This window comes from Capricornis sumatraensis, chromosome 21 (assembly GCF_032405125.1).
Source record: "Capricornis sumatraensis isolate serow.1 chromosome 21, serow.2, whole genome shotgun sequence".
Classification (NCBI taxonomy): Eukaryota; Metazoa; Chordata; class Mammalia; order Artiodactyla; family Bovidae; genus Capricornis; species Capricornis sumatraensis.
This window is the reverse complement of record NC_091089.1, coordinates 60,962,065-60,985,741: the sequence shown is the minus strand read 5'-3', so window position 1 is coordinate 60,985,741 and position 23,677 is coordinate 60,962,065. Positions and strand designations below refer to the sequence as shown.

The window sequence follows — 23,677 nt, the reverse complement described above, 5'->3', positions numbered from 1 at the left end:
ACTGATGGCACCACTTCTAGGGCAGAGATGCAAGTCTCGGATGTTTATGTTAGTAAATGCCTGTTAGCTGTTCTTAAAATTCAGATAGTTGGGGATTCTTTGGATACCTTATGTGGTCCAGGTCTTTAAAAAAGGGAGGGTGGCACTTACATAACAGAATGCCTGGGCTCCAGTCCCAGGCTTGACAGTAACTAGCTGCCCAATTATAATAATTATCAATCATTGTGTTATGATTATTCTACTATTATAACCAGCTAATTATTAGCAAGTCATGTGAATCCTTGTCCTGTAGGATGATGTCCTATAACATAATAATCCTCTAATATAAATTTTTTTTTATTTTTATTTTTCTTTATTTTACTTTACAATACTGTATTGGTTTTGCCATACATTGACATGAATCCACCAAATTCACTTCATAGGATGGAAAGGATTAATGCCATATATTAGGTGGAGAAGAGGTGTGGTCATATGGTACTGATAAAATTTTTTCCTTTTATCTCAGATTCTGTCTACTCTGATTTTCCTTTATGCCTCAGTTCATCTTAGGCACAAGTTATTTTATTCAAAACCAGTAACTGAAAAGAATATTTTTAATCTAACAGATCACATTTAAAATGTGTTTTTGTTTCCCTCTTAGGAAGAAGTGCTGCAAGGGGTATAAGTTTGTCCTTGGACAATGCATCCCAGAAGGTATGTGATGAAAGTCATTATATCTTCTCACCTTGTTTATGGCTAATCGCCAGAGGTCTGTAAAGCTCAGACGCACTACACGGGATGTCAATGTGTTTTCTGTGCATGCGTGTGTAATTTCTCTCTGTTTTTTGGCTTTAAATTCTTCTAATGCCAGTTTGATTGTACATGGCAGGCTCTAGCTAAATCATTACCCAGAATATACGCACATACTGAGTAATTCTTATATTTCAGGTTTTGTGTTGTAGAGACTAATTCTCTACATGGCATTTCACGCACAATTAGAATACACCCATTCTTCCCAACCTCTCTACCTGCTTTTCATTAGCTAAACTTGAAGCCCCTTCACGTGATCATCAGCAAACACTGCTCAGCCCAGCACTGGAGAGACACCGTGATGTCAGATGGGCCTGCAGCTCTTAAGATGCACACCCTCACGCTGGGTTGTGGATGATATGGAAACAGAGATGCCTGGGGTTTAATCATGCTTCCACGTTGCCATATCCATCTGGGCAGCTGTAACACAAATACCTCAGACTATGCAGAGACTAGGAAGTCCAAGACAAGGCATCAAAAAAGCCCAGGGTCTGGTAAGCCCCCCCTGGTTCATACACAGCCATCTTCTTGGTGTGTCTTCACATGGTGGCAGGGGCAAGGAACTCTCTCGAGTCTCTCTTCTAAGGGCACTAATCCCACTTATGAGGGCATCACTCTTCTGATATAATAATCTCCCAAAGGCCTGTACCTCCTAATATACCATGACATCGTGGGATTAAGATTTCAACATGGATTTCAAGAGGACACAAACGTTCAGTCCATAACACACATCCTGCTAGCCATGACCTTAGGCACATGACTTTGTAAAACTTAGTTTTTGCAGAAAATGCTAATTCTTGACTAGTGGTGGTTTTAAGAATATTGCCACATGTAAACTATTTGGAACACAGGCTGACTTGGTGCTTGATAAATTGTGGTTGCTGCTATCACTGATAACTGCAGTGAGCATAATAGAGTCATACATACTGGGGGGGGGGGGCACATAGCCCCAAAGACCAGGCCGGTCACAAGTGGTCTCAAGAAAGAGAGGAGATTGGAGCTAGGTTATGAGGAAGGCAGGACTTAGACAAGTAGGAGAAAGAGAATTGCAAAGGATTCCAGGCAGAACGCTGACACGGAAAACACTAAGAGCTGTGGGGAGAGCCTGAGATTAGTTTGCCAGCACGGGGCTGGGCTGGAGACAGGTGAGTAGGTAATGTGAAATGGTTTTCTTCACTGGTGGCCAGGAGTCCAGGTCGCTTTAGAGGACTTGGAGCCCAGCCAAGCTATTTACATTGCATTATCGCATAGGGGGCAGTTTCTTTATCAGTTAGAGTTAAATGAATCCTTCTTGTTTATTGCCCTGTTTTGCAGAAGAGTCCATTAAACCGTAGCTGCTGACTCTGAGAAAGCTGCTTTGGAAAGGTTGGTTAGGAAATTTCTTCATGTATTTTGATTTATGTAGGTCTCTCCAAGAAGGAATTTCTCAACTGCCAGCTAGTTTTGTTAGAGCTTGGTGGGGGAAAAAACCACAAAAGTCAAAATAATTGGGTTCTTTTATAAGCAGCTTCTCTTTGTCACCAGCTGAGTCCTTTATATTTCAATTTGGTAGATATGGAAAGAGAATAAAGTCTTGGCCCATCAGTTTGCGATCTCAGTTAAAGACCTTGCCCAACCTGATGAAAACCACATTACATGGATACCACACGCTTCGAGTTTCTTTAAATAATAGGTGTCGTGGTTTCTAACATCTAAGCCTAAAACCAGTCTCCCTCACTCTACAGTAAGACATTATCAGCACCCAGGATTAATTTAATTTAAAACTGAGTATTTCCAGGAAAAGTGGACCAAGTGCTGAAAGTTGCTTTGCCATAACTGGCTCCCTGGCTCCCTGTTCCATCGCTTTTCACTGGAACATTTTTTAAAGTTGATTTGTTTTCCTCTGTGGGAATAAGTCAGTGTGTGTTTGTTTGTTTATCACTAAAGAAATCTTTAATCATAAAGGTTTCTGTTTCCAAAGAATGCAAAGTGTCGGATTTCAGAAAAGATGGTATATTACTCACAATTCTCCAAAGAAACAGAGAGATTTATTTTAAGGAATTAGCTCTTGAGATTATAGAGGCATGCAAGTCCAAAATCTGCAGACTAGACCAGCAGGCTGGAGATCTAGGGAAGAGTTACAGTTTGAGTCTGAAGGCCATCTGCTGGCAGAAGTCCCTGTCTATCAATGGAGGGCCATCTTTTTTTTAAATTTAGGCCTTCAATTGATTGGATGAGACCCACCCACAGTAGGGGCAGTCTGCTTTATTCAACATCTACTAATTTAAATGTTAATCTCATTTAAAAAAAAAAAAAAACACTCCATAGAAACTTATAGAAAAATGACCAGATGTTTGGGCACTGTGGCCTAGCCAAATTAACACTTAAAATTAGCCATCACAGATAGTAGAATCAGACTAGAATTTCTAAACAAATATTCTAGGGAGGAGGAGCTGCAATTTTAAAAGCGTCATTGCCTCATATTTGTTTTAGTTTCGGCAGCTTGTGTCTGTGGGCCAAATGTGGCCCACCACTTGTGTTTGTAAATAAAGCTTTATTGAAACACAGACATACCCATCCACTTAAATATTGTCTGTGGCTACCTTTGCCCTACAACAGCAGAGTTGAGTAGTTGCAACAAAGGTCTGCCTGCAAAACCAAAAGTATTATCTGGCCCCTTTACAGAAAAAGTTTGCCAACCCCTGCTGTAAATGTTCTCTACATTGGCCAGATGATAGGCTAATCAGACTTGTTCTGGGTCAACAATTACTCATTGAACACAAACTGTAGGAAGCCAATAGTGCTGATTACTCCAGGGAAAACAGTCCCTGTCAGATATCAAGACAGTCAATCACAATAGTAGTAAAAGGAGCTAAAGAACAGGCAAAGCTTTTGCTCACTACATCACCCAATTAAATCTTCCTTAAAGCAGCATGAGGCTGGTCTTACGGGAATCCCTGTTTTGCAGGTAAGGAAGTGGAGGCTTAACGGCCTCAGGATCACAGAGAGGGAGGCAGGCGGGGAGGGCTGGCTCTGGACCTTCTGCTTCTCCTGACCCTGCATCGCGCCTCCTGAAGTAGAGCCCGGCACACGGCGGGCCCTCGGCAGATACGGCGGAGCAGCCCCCGGCCTGTGGGATCGGCGGGACTCAGACGCTAGACTCTGTGGAGGACTTCGGGAAGTGTTCTTAAAAAGCTGACATTTGAACTCGAGACCGGGTAGGCACAATAATGAAATGCGGAGAGTGAGAGCAGAGGGTGGATTGGACATTGTAGAGGTTGAAAACAGAATACACAAAAGTGTCAGGGTAAGAAGACGAAAGTAAAAGAGGAGAGGGAAAAAGTTGTGTTAAAACTCAACATTCAGAAAACTAAGATCATGGCATCCGGTCCCATCAGTTCATGGCAAACAGACGGGGAAACAATGGAAACAGTGATAGACTTTATTTTTTGTGGCTCCAAAATCACTGCAGATGGTGACTGCAGCCATGAAATTAAAAGATGCTTACTCCTTGAAAGGAAAGTTATGACCAACCTAGACAGCATATTAAAAAGCAGAGACATTACTTTGCCAACAAAGGTCTGTCTAGTCAAGGCCATAGTTTTTCCATTATTCATGTACAGGTGTGAGAGTTGGACTGTAAAGAAAGCTGAGCACCAAAGAATTGATGCTTTTGAACTGTGGTGTTGGAGAAGACTCTTGAGAGTCCCCTGGACTGCAAGGAGATCCAACCAGTCCATCCTAAAGGAGACCAGTCCTGGGTGTTCATTGGAAGGACTGATGCCGAAGCCAAAGCTCCAGTACTTTGGCCACCTGATGGGAAGAACTGACTCACTGGAAAAGACCCTGATGCTGGGAAAAATTGAGAGCAGGAGAAGAAGGGGACAACAGAGGATGAGATGGTTGGATGGCCCCACTGACTCGATGGACATGAGTTTGAGTGAACTCTGGGAGTAGGTGATGGACAGGGAAGCTGGGCGTGTTGCAGTCCATGGGGTCACAAAGAGCTGGACACAACTGAGCGACTGAACTGAAGAAGCCATGGGTGTGATAAGGGATGATGCGGAAGAGAGCGTATTCCTTATTGAAGCATAAGGAATTCATAAATGAGTCTTAACGTTGAAAGTGTTAGTCTCGGGGATAGAATACCAGACTTCGAATGCAAGAGTGAGCCGTTTATATGTAACGTTAGTGAGCATGGTTTGCAGGCTTTTGAGCAAGGTGCTGACACACACAGAGCTATGCTTTCAGAATAGTACAGGCCTGGTGCTGTTATACAGAATGGATCTAAGAAGGAAGAATCTTGAGATGAGGATTTACAAGGGAGGTTCTGAAGATCAGAGAAGGGTGACAAGAGAAACAGAACCAGTGGAAATAGAGAAATTGTAGCAATGAAGCTACATGGCAGAAAGCTGGCAGTCACTGGAAAACCAGCATTAAAAAGGGAAAGTTGAATAAATTCACTAATCTTGCCACCTCCAGAAATCCTGCAAAATAGGTCAGGGGAAAGGTGTATCGTGAGGACCAGGGGGTTCACAAAAGACGCTTAAACCCACAAAGACGAAGGGAGAGGAGAGAGCAGCAATGCAGGTTTGGGACCTGGAAAGCAGAGGCTGTAGTGCAGGCCAAGCTGAACCCTTAACCAGCATCCAGGCAAGCTAAAGAACAAGCCAGCTTACACCCAAGCAAATAGCAGTCAGAGAACCTAAAGGTTTCCTGAAACAGAGGTCCCAGAAAGTGGAAAGAGATGTCCCAGCAGGAGAATTGACTGAAAATCTGTTCAAGAAGAAGTCAGACTCCCAGAACTTGTCCTCCATTCCACTGAGACGAAATATTGCCCCTTCCAAGACCAGCAAAAGACCAGAGATGCTGATTCTTTTGAGAGGGTATCCAGAAGGTCCTGGGACTGCGGGGTGCCAGTCAGAGATGGAGGCAGGGCTCTGATGCTGAAAATGGAAGCGTTTAATTAGTAAAGGATTGCTTACACGTTAAATGTTGAAACTTTCAGCCTTCTTCTCCCCATGACTTCCAGGATCAGGATTTACTTATCAGGTGAGGACTTGGAAATGTCTCTCTGGACATTCTGAAAATCACAGGGGAAAGTCCTAAAGAAACTAACATTGAAATGTACCAGCCAAAGCATTTAAATGAAGCCCAGTGTTTGCAAAGTCTGCTGCGTGCAAAAAGCTTGTTTAGCCAGTTTTGTAGCCTTCTATTTAACTAGTTTTGTAGCTTCATTGCCATTTAGCTATAACTTTTTTTCAGTTATTCTATTTAACCATGAATCAGTTACAGCAGACGTCCAAACAGGATCACCACTCGTTAGAGGAAAATCTACAGTAAGAAACATACGGTGGCAGGGGTGGGGTTGGGGGTAGTCTTAGAGGAAACACCACCCAGAAAGAACAAGACTTCAGAGTACCTACCGTTTATACGTCAGTGAGATCAAAAACGGTATAGCATCCGTGGGACTAAGACGTGATGTTATTAGAAAGGAACACTGCAAGAAGAAATAGAGAATTCTCAGAGATTAGAAACCTGATAAAATGAGAATGGGGGAGGGCTTGGGAGATGAGACTGAGAAAACCTTTGAGAGCCTGAAGAAAAAACAGATTGAGGAAATAAAAAAATAGTAAAAGAAAAACTGTGAGAATATTAGAGGACCAGTTCAGGGCATGCAACATCCAAATGATTGAGTTCCACATAGAACACAGGAAGAAGGGAGAAATCATTAAAGGGTAAATCAAGGAAATTCTCTAGAATTGAAGGACAGGAATTTCTGGATTAAAAGAACCTGCCAAAAATTGAAGTGGTCCCACATAAAGACATCATTGTGAGATATGAATACCCCAGAGCAAAAAGAAAATACTGACTAAAGGAGAAAAAAATGAGATTCATTCAAAAGATCAAGAATTAGAATCTCACAGGATGTAACAGCCAGTCTGAAAGCTGGATGACAAGGGAGCATTTCCTTCAAAATTCTGAGGTAGTTTTCCAAGCCTAGAATTGTATACAGACTAGCGAGAAGGGTTGAAAAAAGTCATTTTTAGGCAAACGTGATTTCAAAACATCATGAGAAATGCCGGGCTGGAAGAAGCACAAGCTGGAATCAAGATTGCCGGGAGAAATATAACCTCAGATATGCAGATGACACCACCCTTATGGCAGAAAGGGAAGAACTAAAGAGCCTCTTGATGAAAGTGAAAGAGGAGAATGACAAAGTTGGCTTAAAGCTCAACATTCAGAAAACAAAGATCATGGCATCTGGTCCCATCACTTCATGGCAAATAGATGGGGAAATGGTGGCTGACTTTATTTTTCTGGGCTCCAAAATTACTGCAGATGGTGATTGCAGCCATGAAATTAAAAGATGCTTACTCCTTGAAAGGAAAGTTATGACCAACCTAGACAGCATATTGAAAAGCAGAGACATTACTTTGCCAGCAAAGGTCTGTCTAGTTAAGGCTATGGTTTTTCCAGTGGTCATGTATGGATGTGAGAGTTGGACTATAAAGAGGGCTGAGTGCCGAAGAATGGATGCTTTTGAACTGTGGTGTTAGAGAAGACTCTTGAGAGTCCCTTGGACTGCAAGGAGATCCAACCAGTCCATCCTAAAGGAAATCAGCTCTAAATATTCATAGGAAGGACTGATGCTGAAGCTGAAACTCCAATACTTTGGCCACCTGATGCAAAGAGCTGACTCATTGTAAAAGACCCTGATGCTGGAAGGGATTGGGGACAGGAGGAGAAGGGGACGACAGAGGATGAGATGGTTAGATGGCATCACTGACTTGATGGACATGGGTTTGGGTGAACTCCGGGAGTTGGTGATGGACACGGAGGCCTGGCGTGCTACAGTTCATGGGGTCACAAAGAGGTGGACACAACTGAGCGATTGAGCTGAACTGAACTGATTTCAAAACTTAAGACCCTCCTCAGTCTATCTCCCTCGCACCCAGCTCACTCCCCAGCCCTGTTCTCAGTTCTTACTAATGTCTACACATATTTTAGATTCTTTCCCATTATAGATTGTTACAAGATTCTGCATAGAGCTCCCTTTGCCACACAGTGCCTCCTGGGAGGTTGCTTTGTATGTAGTCGTGGGTGCTGTTAACCCCACACTCCTGATTCACCCCTCCTCCTCTTTCCCCTTTGATAACCACAAGTTTGTTCTCTATGCCTGGAAGTCTGTTTCCACTTTGTAAATTTATTTGTCTTAATTTTTAGATTCCAGACATAAGGGATCTGTCTGTCTCTGTCTGACTTCACTTAGTATGATGTTCTCTGGGTCCATCCATGTTCCTGCAAATGGAATTATTTCGTTCATTTTTGTGGCTAATATTCCACTGCATATATGTACCACATCTTCTTGCCCCATTCCTCTGTTGATGGACATTTAGAGTGCTTCCATGTCCTGGCTATTGTAAATAGTGCTATGAACACTGAGGTGCATGTTTGTCCGACTGTGACCCCATGGACTGCAGGCTTCCCTGTCCTGCACTATCTCCAGGAGTTAGCTCAAACTCATGTCCACTGAGTCAGTGATGCCATCCAACCATCTCATCCTCTGTCATCCCCTTCTCCTCCTGTCTTCAATCTTTCCCAGCATCAGGGTCTTTTCCAGTGAGTCAGCTCTTCGCATCTGGTGGCCAAGGTATTGGAGCTTCAGCTTTAGCATGAGTCCTTCCAATGAATATTCAGGGCTGATTTCCTTTAGGATGGACTGGTTGGATCTCCTTGCAGTCCAAAGGACTCCAAAGAGTCTTCTCCAACACCACAGTTCAAAAGCATCACTTCTTCAGTGCTCAGCTTTCTTTATAGTCCAACTCTCACATGCATACATGACTACTGGAAAAATCATAGCCTTGACTAGACAGATCTTTGTTGGCAAAGCCATGTCTCTGCTTTTTAATACGCATTAGTACTAGATAACTATTTTAATACCAGGAAAAACAAAAGGGCCTTCCAGAAAAGATAGGGAATTAGAGTATTCTTCCAGACTCAGCCCAAAATAGTTTTTATACTGTTATTATGTTGCCAACACTGAAGACGTATCAAACAAAAATGTCATGTAGCGGACAGGGGCAGGATGGAGGTGGTAGGAGGTGTGGAGGTGGTTGGGGAACCATTGATAAAGCTGAACGCATCTCATCCAAGGCTAGAAATGCACAGAGAGTACTTAGCACACAGAGGACGAGGAGAAGGAGGAGGTACTCAGAGACACAGAGGGAAATTGTGAAAGAATCAGCCAGGCGAGGCAGAAGTGGTGCCTCAGGGGAGCTGGAATGCAGGAAGAGATTGGGGATGCTGTTTGTCAAAATCGGTCTTCTTTGAGCATAATAATAGTCACCGCGGGACCCCCGACTTCCCTCTGCTCCACCTGCCGCTTAACTGGCTACCCCTGGGCAGCCCACCGCCAATCCCGGCTGAGCCGTTGTTCTTAAGCAAAAAGAGCACAGAACATGGGTCGCCTCGAGGTGATGCTTTGTTGAAGAAAACGCGTTTGATCAGGGACACACACAGGCAAAGCAACCCTGGAAGCACGTCTGCGGAGAGGAGCAATGAGCAAGGGCCGCCTTCCACGCTGTCAGGAGTTCGCCATGATTCTGGTCTTGCTGACCCCGCCCGCATCGGGGCCTGACAGCCCCCCGAGTCCAGCTCCGAATGTGGCCGGGCACAGCCAGGCTCCCTCCATGTCCGGGGCTGGTGTGTCTGTCAGCACCTAGGGAAGATAGTGCACTGATTAATGAGATGCTGGGTCTAGTCCGAAATAAGTACAATCTGAGCTCCGGACTTAGAGCCAAGTCCCTTCAGAGGCTCATTGAATGTCGGTTTGTTTGTAAGGACTGAGAAAGATGGAGATGCCTTGATTCTTGATGAAATAGAGCATCCGCCCCAGTTTGCACGTTAGGGCTGGAAGGACATCCCCAGCCATTCGACCTTACCCAGCCGCCTCCCAGCATGCAGACCCGCCGCTCCCCCGCCCGCCGCGGCCTCCAGGCCACCCAGACATCAGCCTCCTCACACTCCTCCTGGGAGCCTGCCTGACTTTCAGCACCTCCACCCCTCACATGGTGACGCCGACGCCCATCGTCAGGGCTGGCTGTTCTTCCGTGTTCAGCGGGAAGGAATCCCCCTCTCTACAGCAGCTGGTGGAAAAGAGCAAACAGGCCCCAGGTAATTCAGCAGAACCTGGCCGTCTAAGGCATCTTTGTTCTCTGGATGAGTGACAGAGACCAACTTCTACAGCAGAAAGGAACACAACGTGGTAGAGAACTGTTTGCCAGCTGGAAAAAAGAAATGGTCAGCTTCTGAACTGCACACTCTATAAGAGGGCAGATTCTGTGCTATGGGAATTATATTTTAAGAAAGCTGTTCTATTAGAAAAGGAACAGGGGAAGGCAACAAAAGAGAAAACAACTCTTGACTGTAGTGGAAATTCTCAGATCAATTTTTAGCAAGAATAAACATGAAAAAAAATTTTTAAATAAACCTGAAGCTTTACTATCTAGATATTGACCTTTATCTGTCCAAGTACCCAAAGGAAAATCTCCTTTCACCTCAGGACCTGTGTATTTAGATTTGAAGATCTTTGAGCTAGATGAATGTGAGGTTACTTTTACATTCTACATAGTTTGTGCCAATTGATAAGCTATTACAGTTTGTAATGATGCTCTTATAGGAAAAAAAACTAATGGCTAGGTGATGCAGGAGAAAATCGCAAGTGATATTTTCCTTGAACCTTTGAGATGCTGAACACTTGGTTACCCGTTGCAGCGCTGCTGGAAGTTTCCCTGTAACCTGGAGAATTCATTCCCTCTGCACGTAGCAGGCCGCATCACTGTCCACCCTGAGCTGAGAGTTTGCTGGAAAGTCTGTTCCTGGCCAGGGCGGGTGGCCCCTGCCTCTGCCTAGTGAGTGCCTGTGGTTGATGTGAGCTCACACTCTTCTCTTTCAGATTATGATGTGTGTGCCGAGGCTCCCTGCGAACAGCAGTGCACGGACAACTTTGGCCGAGTGCTGTGTACATGTTACCCAGGATACCGCTATGACCGGGAGAGGCACCGGAGACGGGAGAAGCCGTACTGCCTGGGTGCGTGTTACTTCCCAGCTTCGAGGGTGTGCCTTTTTCTGGTGATCCTACTGGACATTCTTCATCAGTGGGGACCCCAGCGGCCTCTTTGATCCCTCCTGTTACATCCTGGTACTGTATGGATGGAGCTGGGGTGGTACTTACATCCTGGTATGTGCTGGATGGAGCTGGGGTGGTACTTACATCCTGGTACTTGTATGGATGGAGCTAGAGTGGTACTTACATCCTGGTACGTGCTGGATGGAGTTGGGGTGGTACTTACATCTTGGTACTTGTTGGATGGAGTTGGGGTCGGTACTTACATCCTGGTTTGTGCTGGATGGAGCTGGGGTGGTACTTATATCCTGGTATGTATTGGATGGAGTTGGGGTGGTACTTACATCCTGGTTCATGCTGGATGGAGCTGGGGTGGTACTTACATCCTGGTACATGTTGGATGGAGCTGGGGTGGTACTTACATCCTGGTTCATGCTGGATGGAGCTGGGGTGGTACTTACATCCTGGTACGTGCTGGATGGAGCTGGGGTAGTACTTACATCCTGGTTCGTGCTGGATGGAGCTGGGGTGGTACTTACATCCTGGTTCATGCTGGATGGAGTTGGGGTGGTATTTACATCCTGGTACATGTTGGATGGAGTTGGGGTGGTACTTACATCCTGGTACTTGTTGGATGGAGCTGGGGTGGTACTTACATCCTAGTTCATGCTGGATGGAGTTGGGGTGGTATTTACATCCTGGTTCATGTTGGATGGAGTTGGGGTGGTACTTGCATCCTGGTACTTGTTGGATGGAGCTGGGGTGGTACTTACATCCTGGTTCATGCTGGATGGAGTTGGGGTGGTACTTACATCCTGGTACATGTTGGATGGAGCTGGGGTAGTACTTACATCCTGGTACTTGTTGGATGGAGCTGGGGTGGTACTTACATCCTGGTACATGTTGGATGGAGCTGGGGTGGTACTTACATCCTGGTACTTGTTGGATGGAGCTGGGGTGGTACTTACATCCTGGTATGTGCTGGATGGAGTTGGGGTGGTACTTACATCCTGGTACTTGTATGGATGAAGTTGGGGTGGTACATCCTGGTACGTGCTGGATGGAGTTGGGGTGGTACTGTTCTAGAGGCCACTGCCCCCACCATGCTTATGAAAACGAAGGGACCCTTGAGGGACGGGGTACCACTCAGATCCTTGCTGGCGGTGAGATGTAAGAACACGAGAAGGAGAACATTGTCAAATGAAAACGAGAATAAGGCTAGCAAGAAGAACATTAGTGAGCAGAGACGGGAAAGCACAGAAGGAGCGAGACGAGAAGCAGCCTCTCTCAGAAGACAACCGGCTAGAGAGACTGGGAAGGGGAGGGGTCCGCGCGGCAGGCAGGCTGGAGGTGGGTCGGAGGGAGCTGAAGCCTGCCCAGGCCCACTGGGCAAAGCCAGCGCGTCCGTCCCCACCGGCTTGCTCCCGCCAGCCTCTCTCACTGGCCTTCCCAGCCCTGTTCTCCTTGGGTGTCTGAGGCAGGTTCATGGTCCTTGGTCCCCAGAGCTGCTTGTATCTTAGTGTGGTCCTTCCATGGCTAAACTGTCTCAGAAACACCTGGGCTTATTGCTTTTAAAAAAAAAAATGTTTCCTAGGCTCCCCTCGGCTCCCGAGAGTAGATGCAGAAACCTACATCTGCAGAAATGTACAGTGAAGTTTGAGTTTCAGCTCAAAGATGGACTGGGGAGACGGAAGGGAGATCTGAGTAGGAAATAAAGCAGCCCCCTTCTCTGCCCCTGGGGCTCCAGAGAGCCTCATTTTAAGAAACATTCTAGATGGTAGGTCTCCTGGCTTCTCTCCTGCAGCACCTGGGATGGCGCCTCCCACTGACCAGAAATGGAGTTGAAACCACCAGCAAAGAAAGGGGGACCCGTGGGCTCTCCTCCGGAGGGCGAGGTACCCCTGTCGGTCAACACCTGAGGTCCCAGGTGTCATGACTGATTCGAGTTGCAGTGGCCCCGGTACCCAGTTCTTTTCACCTGGGGCCAGCAGCACTGGCCTGCGGCCGAGAGTTCCACCTCTTTCTCTCCCCTTGCAACCTTGTCCTCCCTGCTGTGGACAGTAGAAGCAGCCTCGTCCCTGGGCTCAGGGCACGTGGACAGAGGCGGTCAGCCTGAGGAACTGCAGAGGAGGTGTCAGCTGTGACATGTCACCTGTGACATGTCAGTCCTCAGGTGATACGCCATGAACTGCCATGTGGGGAGCACCCAGGCGACCACGTGCCTCTCGTGTGCACACAGGGTCTGCCAGAGCTGGGCCCTGGGCAGCTGGTCCGGGAGTGGCTGGGTCGCTGCTGGTGAGTGCGGGGTGGGGCCCTCTCCTCTGGACGTGTGTGCACAGTCTGGGGCTGTGTCCTGGCCCCGGCCCGGTGTCCACAGCCAATGAGCAGGAAATGGAGTCTGGGCCTCCCGCTCTGCTCCTGCGGGGAGACGGTGTGGTTTCCACCGGTTCAGTAGGGGAGCAGGTCTGAGACATACACGGTTCACATGGACCCTTGCCGGCTCCTTGTTTGATGGTGTCGTGGCTCATTTCCGCCTCGCAGGAAGGGTCTGTTTAGGTCATCGATGGGGCCAAACTTTTCTGGGAAAACTCTGTCCATTAGACCCACTGACTATTTTCCTTTATCAGAAGCGGCTCTAACTGGGAAGGAGCCAGGGGCCTTAGGTCACCACCACGCTGTTAGGAGCCTGTGGTCAGAAAAGGATCGTAAAAACCCTCTGCACACTAGGGTCTTGGTAGGAAGTGATTTCTACGAAAGTGGTTTTCCAAAACACGTTGCCATCCGTTATCTCATTTCCTCTTCCAAGGAGCCCTGCAGAATGTTTAGGGCAGACTTCACTGCTGAGTCCTCCAGGGAGACCTTCAGGGTCTAGCGGCACCTGCACTGACCCATGTGACCTGGTGGCGGCATAGCCCCAACCAGGAAGCCCATCAACCATCCGTTTGTTGCCATGGTGACCTTGCTGGAAGTGCTCTTGTCTGGTCGGCCCACGTCTCTGGCTTCCCGCTTTCTCCCAGGCTCTGGCAACAGAGGTCTGGCAGAATGTCCTTTGCTGACATTAGCAGAAGGGCCAGGCCTCTTGTTTCAAAAGTGGTCTCTTTGAGACTGAGTATTCTCTGCATTTGGTTCAAACCCAGATATCGACGAGTGCGCCACGAGCAACGAGACGCTGTGCGCACACATCTGCGTCAACACCCTGGGGAGCTACCGCTGTGAGTGCCGGGAGGGCTACATCCAGGAGGACGACGGCAGGACGTGCACCAAGGAAGACAAATACCCGAACGACACTGGTGAGTAGGCCAAGAGGAGCATCCTACTAAGGATGGACAGGTGGACGGGTGGATGGACGGACAGACGGACTGGTGGATGGATGGATGGACTGATGGGTGGACGGATGGATGGATGGATAGACGGATGGATGGACGGATGGATGGACAGGTGGACAGATGGATGGATGGATGGATGGACAGATGGATGGACAGATGGATGGACAGGTGGACAGATGGATGGATGGATGGATGGATGGATGGATGGACGGACAGACAGATGGGTGGACGGATGGATGGATGGACAGGTGGATGGATGGATGGACGGACGGATGGACAGACGGATGGATGGATGGACGGACAGACAGACGGATGGATGGATGGATGGATGGACGGACGGATAGATGGACGGATGGATGGACAGGTGGACAGATGGATGGATGGATGGATGGATGGATGGATGGATGGACGGATGGACAGATGGATGGATGGATGGACAGACGGATGGATGGATAGATGGGCAGGCAGGCACTTGGGAACCCACAGGTTTCCTCCGGAAGCTACAGGCAGGAGGTGGCATGTATGTGAATGGTAGGTGGGCTCTGGGTGAGAGAAAGGACAGAAGGTCACACCTCTGGAGACCCAGTGAACCGAGGTGCCTGTTGGCCATAAAGCTCGCAAGCTGCCCGTGTACTGGGAGAAGCTCAGCACCCAGCACAGAAAGGGCATGCTCGTGGACAGATGGGCAAGACTCAGGGACCAGCTGAGACCAAACCAGGAGGGACAGGGATGAGGCCAGATGCACGGGGTTCCCCCAAGGAAAACGAACGGGCTGAATAAAAACACAAAACTCTTCTGGGTGAGGCGGCAGTGCACCTCGGCGCCGTCCATAGCAGAGCCGGAGGCCCCGTGCCTGCACATGAGCGGCTGTTTGGTTCACAGTCAGGGGAAAAAGAGAAATGGAGAGCGTGGAGAACCGTTTTCTAGTCATTCATTTTTATTGCCTTTAGTATGCCCAGTGGAGGCCTTTTAGGAGCTGGCCTTTCTTCAGAGAGTTTGAGCAACTCATTTGTATTCTTTTGACCGGATTCAGCTGAGACATCTGATGGTTTAGGGATGTGATCCGCCTGAGTGTTGGTCACTGCCTTCTGTAAGTGGTGGGGAGGAGAGATGGGGCCTTTGTGTCCCTGTATCCAACCCTGGTGGGCCTGGAAGCTGCTGGCATCTCCCTGAGCTCAGGGCCCGGCTCTGCCCCCTCAGAAGGGGAAAGAGGCAGGAACACTCCTCTCTTTGGCGAGATCAGCTGGACCTGGGCCGTCTCCGGATGGGGAGAGGGCTCCCAGGGCAAATCATCTGATCCAAGAACTGCAGGGAGAGGAAGGGACTGGGGCTGCTGGGCGCTCAGCAGGTAGTGCTTCTCCCGTGTAGCCTGATATTCTAAAAAGGGTGGACACTGTGGCCATCAGCCAGGGACAGCCAACAGCTGGGAACCAGCTGCCGGGCACAGGAAAACTACAAAGCCAGCCCTGAGAGCAGCCGGGCTGAGTCATGAGCAGGCCGCCGTCTAGCAGGAATGACGTGAAATGTCTGCATGGAGTCGGCACAGGGGTGGGCGATGGGGATCATTGGACTCAATCAGAGGGCTCAGTGCGATGCTTTCTAAAGGCTGAAGCACGGGGGGCCAAGGTGCCCAGAGGTGCAGAAAAGCAGGGGCTCACAGTCTTTTGAGCATCAGGGTTGATTGAGAAAAGATTTTTGCCGTCCCCCGCCAAAGAATCTGCCTGCAATGCAGGAGACCTGGGTGCAATCCCTGGGCTTGGAAGCTCCCCTGGAGAAGGGAACGGCTACCCACTCTAGTATTCTGGCCTGGAGAATCCCATGGACTGTATAGTCCATGGCGTCGCAAGGAGTCGGACATGACTGAGCGACTTTCACTTCACTTCACTTCCAGTGATTACTCAGGATTGATTTCCTATGGGGTTTCCCTGGTGGCTCAGATGGTAAAGCGTCTGCCTGCAATGCTGGAGACCCGGGTTTGATCCCTGAGTCAGGAAGATCCCCTCGAGAAGGAAATGGCAACCCACTCCAGTATTCTTGCCTGAAGAATCCCATAGACAGAGGAGCCTGGGAGGCTACCATCCATGGGGTCACAAAGAGTTGGACACGACTGAGCAACTTTACCTACTTACTTTTTTAAAATTAGCTTTTGGAATTAAAATCCTTTTTGTCCCATGGTGGAGAAGGTTTGGGGGAGGAGAATCGTCCGCTTACCTCTTAGGTTATGTCCTCCATTGAAAGGAAGGATATCACTGGGAAAAGAACAATCGAAACACGAGGTGCACTCTGCCACTGGTGCCTTAGTGTGTAGGCTGACTTGAGAGTCAGCAAGAAGAAAGCAGCTTTCTGAATTTTCGTCTTGGAATTAGAATTCTAGCTGTGCTCCGAGCCAGGGAGCCCCTGGGCTTGGGCGGTTGTTCAGTCTCTAAGTCATGTCCAACTCTTTGTGACCCCATGGACCGCAGCATGCCAGGCCTCTGTGTCCATCGTCAACTCCCGGAGCCTGCTCAAACTCATGTCCATTGAGTCGGTGATGTCATCCAGCCATCTCATCCTCTGTCACCCCTTCTCCTCCCGCCTTCCATCTTTCCCAGCATCAGGGTCTTTTCCAGTGAGTTGGCTCTTTGCATCAGGTGACCAAAGTATTGGAGCTTCAGTCCTTCCAGTGAGTATTCAGGGTTGAGGGGTCCTCCACCATGTAACCCTGTTGTGTCTTTGTCTCCCGTTTCTATTCAGGTGAAGTCCTGTTTACCTGGGTGTAAGGGCAGCATTGAGCAACCCAGCCTAGAGAGAACCAGCAGAGGGGGCAGCGACAACTGCTGAGTGGGGTTAGAGGCTACAGATCTCCAAACAGCAGGACCTGAGCCGTCCTTGAGCGCTGCCCAGCTGGGGGTGGGAGGGCTAGCGTGGTCTGCCCAGAGACCCGACCTTAGCTAGCAGATACCAGAGGAGTCGGATGGAGTCTCCAGAGCCTAGGGGAAGATGTCAGACTCTGGATCAACTTGTTCTTTGGTGTCGGGTGTCCTCCGCCTCTTGCACTAATTCTCAGCTTCCTCGTCCTCATCCCTCTAGAGCCACCCTGTCCAGGGATGGGTCTGAGGCAGAGGCGGTGACAGGCTGGACTGTGATGGGAAGCCCTCACCTCCAGCGTTGCTTGTGGGCAAGGTGGACTCTGAGAGGTGCCCAGCCCAGGAGCCAGGGGATGGGAAGGTCTCACTGCAGCTTTGAAATTAAGTCTCTTGTGCTGAGTTGGTCCTGTGACCACACTCCTGTTTCCTTTCCTGAAAGATGAATTGCACTTTTTAAAACGTATGCAAACACACAAGAAGTTTTGGTACAAGAGATCGAGAATTTAAGTGATGACCAGTCTGACTTCTAAAGCTGAGAATTCAATTTAAAAAAAAAATCAGAGTGGTCTTAAGTATTGATTGATTTTCACCTTCTCTACTGTTACTTTCATTTTAAGATGATTTTACCAACCATTTATTACAGCATTTTCCCACATTGTCTTCCACAGGGCTTTGTGGTCCTGGGAGATGTCAACAGGCCTCTTTGTTTGAAAGGTTCTGTGTTCAGATGTTCAGGGAGAATGTATTTACTGCTCTTGCTTCTGCAGGATTCATGATATGAGTGAATTACATGTTCCGAGCTTGCCATTAAAGGGCTTCCCTGGTGTGTCAGACAGTGAAGAATCCGCCTGCAATGCAGGAGACCTGGGTTCGATCCCTGGGTTGGAAGATCCCCTGTAGAAGGGCATGGCTGCCCACTCCAGTATCCTTGCCTGGAGAATCCCATGGACAGAGGGACCTGGTGGACTGTGTCCACGGTGTCGAAAAGAGTCGAACGTGACTGAGCGACTAACACACACGCGTGCCATTAAAAAGTGTTAATTTTGGTTAAACCTGCACTTCCCAAAATTATTTTCTGAAGACACACTCATAAGCCTCTCACAAATGGCAGTGTCCTGAAAGATACAGTTTGGAAAATTCTAACGTATTAGCATCAAAGAGTTGAGCCCTGGGCCCGAAGTTGCCAGATCATCTGGTCAACTTTCAGCCAAGGATGCTGTCATCGCCAGATGAAGCAGCCACAGTCCGAGGGTGGGCGGCGGGGGGCTGTGGGCTGCAGATCACGGGGCCTCTCCGGGGTGAGAGCAGGCTGACGCTCGTCCGTCCCGCCCTGCAGACAGGCAGTCATTCCTGCTCATGGTGACTTCAGCAGGGACCTGTCCGTTTTGTCGAGAAGAGCGGGTTCGTGGTAGAACAGCCCAACTCACTGCACAGCTGAGCCTGGGCTTTGAATTCTCTCTGTCCTCCTTCCTCTGCGTCCTCCAAGCATCACAGCTACAAAGAGCAGGACCATTCCACTTTTTAAAACTGCCTGTGGTGTCCCACTGCCTGCCCCCGGCAGTCGCATTCTGGAAGAATCTCTCCATATTTCATTTTCAGTGACTCGTCTCTACTGAATTCACCACATAGTCACAGAGGGCTCATGGTTGGTTTTCATGTTTTACTGAGAAAAACGTTCCAACACCGGTAACCAAGGACATCAGGAGTAGGAGCTGAGGGGAGTAACTCATCCCCATAATTAAAATTATGGGAAAGGACAGGCACATTCTATGCCTTGAACATTAGAATCATTACTTAACCGCTGGGCCCCTGAGGAGGTGGGGAGCTGGCTTTGATGATTCAGGCAACACTCTGGATTCACCTCTCCAGCGGCTGTGGTGCAGCGGCAAGTTCCTTGGCCTGGGAGTCAGGAGAGCTGGTAGACAAAGCATCTCCAGTGTCTACCGGCTGGATGTCACTGCACAGGCAGCTCTTCTGACCTCTGTTCCTCCTCTGTAGACACAAGGCGGTTGGGCTAGGCGAGCACTGAAGACCCTTTTACCATCACAAATCTTTTTCACAATTTGATGTGATTTACACAAAGATCCATATAGTCAAAGCTATGATTTTTCCAGTAGTCATGTACCGATGTGAGAGTTGGACCGTAAAGAAGGCTGAGCGCCACAGAATTGATACTTTCAAACTGTGGTGCTAGACAAGACTCTTGAGAGCCCCTTGGCCTGCAAGGAGATCCAACCAGTCCATCCTAAAGGAGATCAGTCCTGAAAATCCATTGGAAGGACTGATGCTGAAGCTGAAGCTCCACTGCCCTGGCCTCCTGATGTGAAGAGCTGACTTGCTGGAAAAGACCCTGATGCTGGGACAGATTGAGGGCAAGAGGAAAAGGGGACAACAGAGGATGAGATGGTTGGATGGCATCACTGACCCAGTGGACGTGAGTTCAAGCAAACTCCAGGGCTAGTGCAGGACAGGGAAGCCTGGCATGCTGTAGTCCATGGGGACGCAAAGAGTTGGATACAACTGAGCGACTGAACAGCAAAGCGTCAGTAGAATTAACTTAAGCCCTGCAGCCCCATGAGTCCCTGGGCGGCTTTTGTTTCTTTGTGCTTTTATCTAAGTGAGTTCAAGACTCGAAGGCATGCCTGGCCTCAGCACCTTCTAAACCCAGAACTTTGTCCTACAGTATCTGAAAGATGAAGAATTATCACCCAGATATTTAGCTCAGCGATAAGGAAAGTTAGGAGCCAGGCCAGCCCCGCATCTGGGACGCCAGAGGCTGCTACACAGTTTCATCCGTTTGGGACTAATTCTTAAGCCCCATATTTCATCACGGTCATTTTTCTTTTGAAGAAGAGATAATGATGGAGTGTAAACACGTGTGATCTAAATCCCTCTTCCAAAATCCACCCTCCCCCCTTTTTCTTTAAACTTTGCGTTGTCTGCCATCTGTAATATTAGAGGAATTTTAAATCGACCACAGCCTCAGTTCATTCTTCAGGAAGTGCGTAGACAGCAGAAGGGCTGGCCTTCGAACGGCCTCTGCCCACAGCAGGGTGGTCGTGTGCCCACGGGCGTATGGACGCAAGCATCTGGCCAGTAGGCGGGAACCGCACCCTCCGCCACTTTGATCTTTGTCTCTTTTCCAATATGCATCTGAAGCCAGTGACATCACCGCCAGGACATCTGTGGTCCCGATGCAGAGACAAGGACGTGCTGGCTCCATCATAATTAGCTTGCTGGTCTCTCTTTCTCAACTTCTGGGTGTTTTTTTCCTGATAAAGTGACCTTGACCCCCAACATCACTTATTACAGGGACAGCCAGGTGTTTCATATAACTTTCCAGCTCCACTAATCCATAGATCAGCCGTTCTCAACCTGAGGAGCTTTCAAAGGCTGATACTGTTCCCTTTCTGTGACCCCCTTATGGGTGGGGTGCAATATGATCTTCAGAAATTTTAAACAGCCCCCCACCACCACCCTAGAAGGTTGCAATGTGCCACCAGAATTGAATACTACCCACCAGGCACAAATCTGCAGTCAACTTTTAAAACCATATGTATTTGGTGACTCTGCCTCTATGAAACATGTTGAGACCATCCTTTAGTTTTTCAAAATTTGTTAAATATTGCTAATATGGTATCTCAGGAATTCTGTTTATAATGCTTGCAATGTACATTCTCAGTAAAAATTAGAGCTACACGCCCCCCTGTGGCTTGTCGCTGATACTGCACCTTTGAAATCTGAAGGCGCTGGAGCAGGGTAAGGGATGGCTCTCTTGAGCTCGAGGTCAGACGCAGGACCCCATCATTAACGGAGAGTCAGAGATGTCTACCCACATTTCTAAAAGAACTCCTAATGTAGCCCGCGCGGGATTTTCTTAGCTCCGCATCTTACTGTATCCTGCATTAGAATGGGATACAAGGGCTCCGATTCAAGATAGATGGAATGTTCTGCGTCTGCACACACCATTATTATCTTCAGACCCTCTGGAGGCTCTTTCCAAAGGATGATGCAAAGAGCCCTCCCTTGACCTGTAATTTTGCAGGATTAATAAACGATGATAGCCAACCATGACAATGATATTAACATTTCTCGGGTGCTTGCCGTTCACCAGGCACTGCTCTGGTATCTTGCAGGAGCTGTCTCCTCAGTGCCTCGTGGCACCCACCGGTGACGGCGGTTACAGTTGTTTTACCGGTCCAGGAAGGGATGGTCGCAGAAGCTGTGACTTAGGGTCAGTGGCAGGACCCGAACCCTGATCGTCCGACTCTGCCAAAGCCTCCACTGCCTACTCTGCCCCTCGGTGGCGGTGGGAGCTGCCAGAGGCTTTGGGACGAAGTCGCCCTTGTTCTCTGAGTGTTGATAACTCCACAAAGGGACAGGGAACAGGCCAGGGATTTTCAGGTGAGCTGTTGTTCGGCGGAGCTGTTTCCCTGGAGCGGTGATGCTGAACTCACAGGTGCTTCAGAGTCACTTGGAGACTTGGACGGAAAGTCTCCACCACCAGGCCACACTCCCAGGATCCGGGCTGTCTCAGAACCCGCCTGCTGCTGCTGTCGCTGGCCTAGTGGCTCTGGCGGGCTGCCCTCGGTGTCCTGAGCAGAGCCCCCAGGATTAGGCCCACTGCGCCCCCAGGAGCGCCCGCCGCAGACCCTGTAAGTGCGCGTCCTCTGCACACGGCTTTCTGGGAAACCTAACCCAGATGGGCAGCCCTTCTGTGCGTCTTCCTTTCCTCATCTGTAAAGGAGGTTGAACTCAAGACGCATCGATTCTAACAAGGGCAGCTTTGTCCCATTCCACGATCTGAATGAAATAGCGTCCAGAGCCTGGTAAAGAGGTTTATTACCGAGAAAATATCAAGTGGCCTTAATCACACCGATACTCGAGAAGTTTAGCCGAGTGTATAAAAACAGAAATGGACAGACGGGCTCTTAACCCTTCTGCCAGCAGGGCTGGTTCCTTAAAAGGAAGGTTGGTCTCAAATTGTTGAACAGGTATCCTCATTTATTTTACATTGTCGCACCTCATATGGGGCTTGGTGAATAGCAGATTTTCCATAACTGATAAGAGGGAGAGAGAGAGGGATGGATGGATGGATGCACAGATAAATGGATGAGAGATAAGTGAACGGGGAGATGGGGTGGATGAGACTGATAGACGTGTTATCAGATGGGACGGCATATATTGACCAGTAGACGGGTTGAAAGGGATGAATGCTAACTTGGGAGAGTTGCTGTCCTCCGGCTGTCTTTAAACCTAAAAACCTGGAGCCATGTCATCTTCCTGTGCAGAGTCCACCATCTTCTGCCGCCGGCACAGCCAAAGGTGGGTAGGGCGTCAGTCCTTTACCACCAAGCGTCTTCTTGCGTGAAAATCCCATCACATCCCTATTGTGCTGGAGATGGATCTCAACTAGTTCTCCATGGTCAAGCTCCATAGGCAGGTGGGCTTGTAAATGTTATATTAAAAGGGAATAAAGAGTCTGAGGGGAATTGCCTGATTGGACTCAGATTCAGGAAATCTCAGTTCTAAACCCACATCAGTTAGTGACTTGCTCGATAACTTGCCTGACATCACCAAACCTCAGTTTTCCCTCATTCTGTTGTTCGTGTTAATCCCAGAATCCTTGACAGTTTTATCAGGCAAAGGGAATTCAGAAGAGCTTGGTGGGTCTGAAGCCTCTGCCAGACACCCTCTCCTGTTTACTACAACCCAGCCTTGTGCCAAGGATTAAATAGGCGTCACCCCAGTTCGTCCTCACAATAGGCCTGGGTCATAGGAATTCCAGTGTCATGGTTGAGGAAATCGGGGCTTATAGTGGAGAGATCACTTCCGTGAGGTCCCCGAGCTAGTGACGGCACTGGGGTGTGCACCCCTATGCTGACTGAGGAGGTCGTGCGCTTGACCGGCATTTCACCAGCTCCACACCTCCAGGCAAAGACTTTCTCACGGCTCGTTGTGACACGTGCTCGACATGATACTCCCACGGGTATCAACTGAGCTGGGGCGGGGGAAGCTCCGGGTGGGACGGGATGAGCCCAGGAGACGTGCGCACGGAGGATTTAGAGAGAGGCTGCCTTGGTAAAGAACCCGCCCGCAATGCAGGAGACCCTGGTTCCGTCCCTGGGTCGGGAAGATCTGCTGGAGAAGGGATAGGCTCCCCACTCCAGTATTCTTGGGCTTCCCTGCTGGCTCAGCTGGTAAAGAATCCTGCTGCCTTGAGAAGCAGGTTCCCAGCGTGTGTCCTCCAAGCCTCAGGCCTCCCACACGGCACAGGGGTGGTGGTTGGCCAGTGAGCTCTGAACACGCTCCATGCCCCCCACCCTGCGCTGCTGCTGCGGGTCTGAGAACTCAGCTGCCAAGTTGCCCTTGGTCATCTTCCACTCCCAGAGAGTGTCTCCCAGACGAGCTGTCTCGGCTCTGGAGGCTACATGTCTGGGATCACGGTGTCCATGGGATTGCCCCCTTATGAGGGCTCTGATGGAGAATGTTCCAGGTCTCTCTTCCAGCTACTGGTGGGTTGCCAGCGGTATTTTTCCCCAGAAGAAAAGGGCTTTATTTTTCTCTCTAACCATAGCTTGACAAGCAAGTTTTGTTTCTTCTTTAAT

The 23,677-nt window shown here is 48.8% G+C and overlaps 1 protein-coding gene across 1 annotated transcript in view; it reads left to right on the top strand.

Moving 5' to 3' along the window:
• CCBE1 (collagen and calcium binding EGF domains 1) overlaps positions 1-23,677 on the top strand; it is a 231,531-nt gene that overhangs the window by 191,666 nt on the left and 16,188 nt on the right. Inside the window, exons 3-5 of the mRNA XM_068993864.1 lie at positions 641-693; positions 10,727-10,861; positions 14,035-14,187. Of these exons, the coding sequence (XP_068849965.1) occupies positions 641-693; positions 10,727-10,861; positions 14,035-14,187 (341 nt within the window). The remainder of the gene's footprint in view (positions 1-640; positions 694-10,726; positions 10,862-14,034; positions 14,188-23,677) is intronic.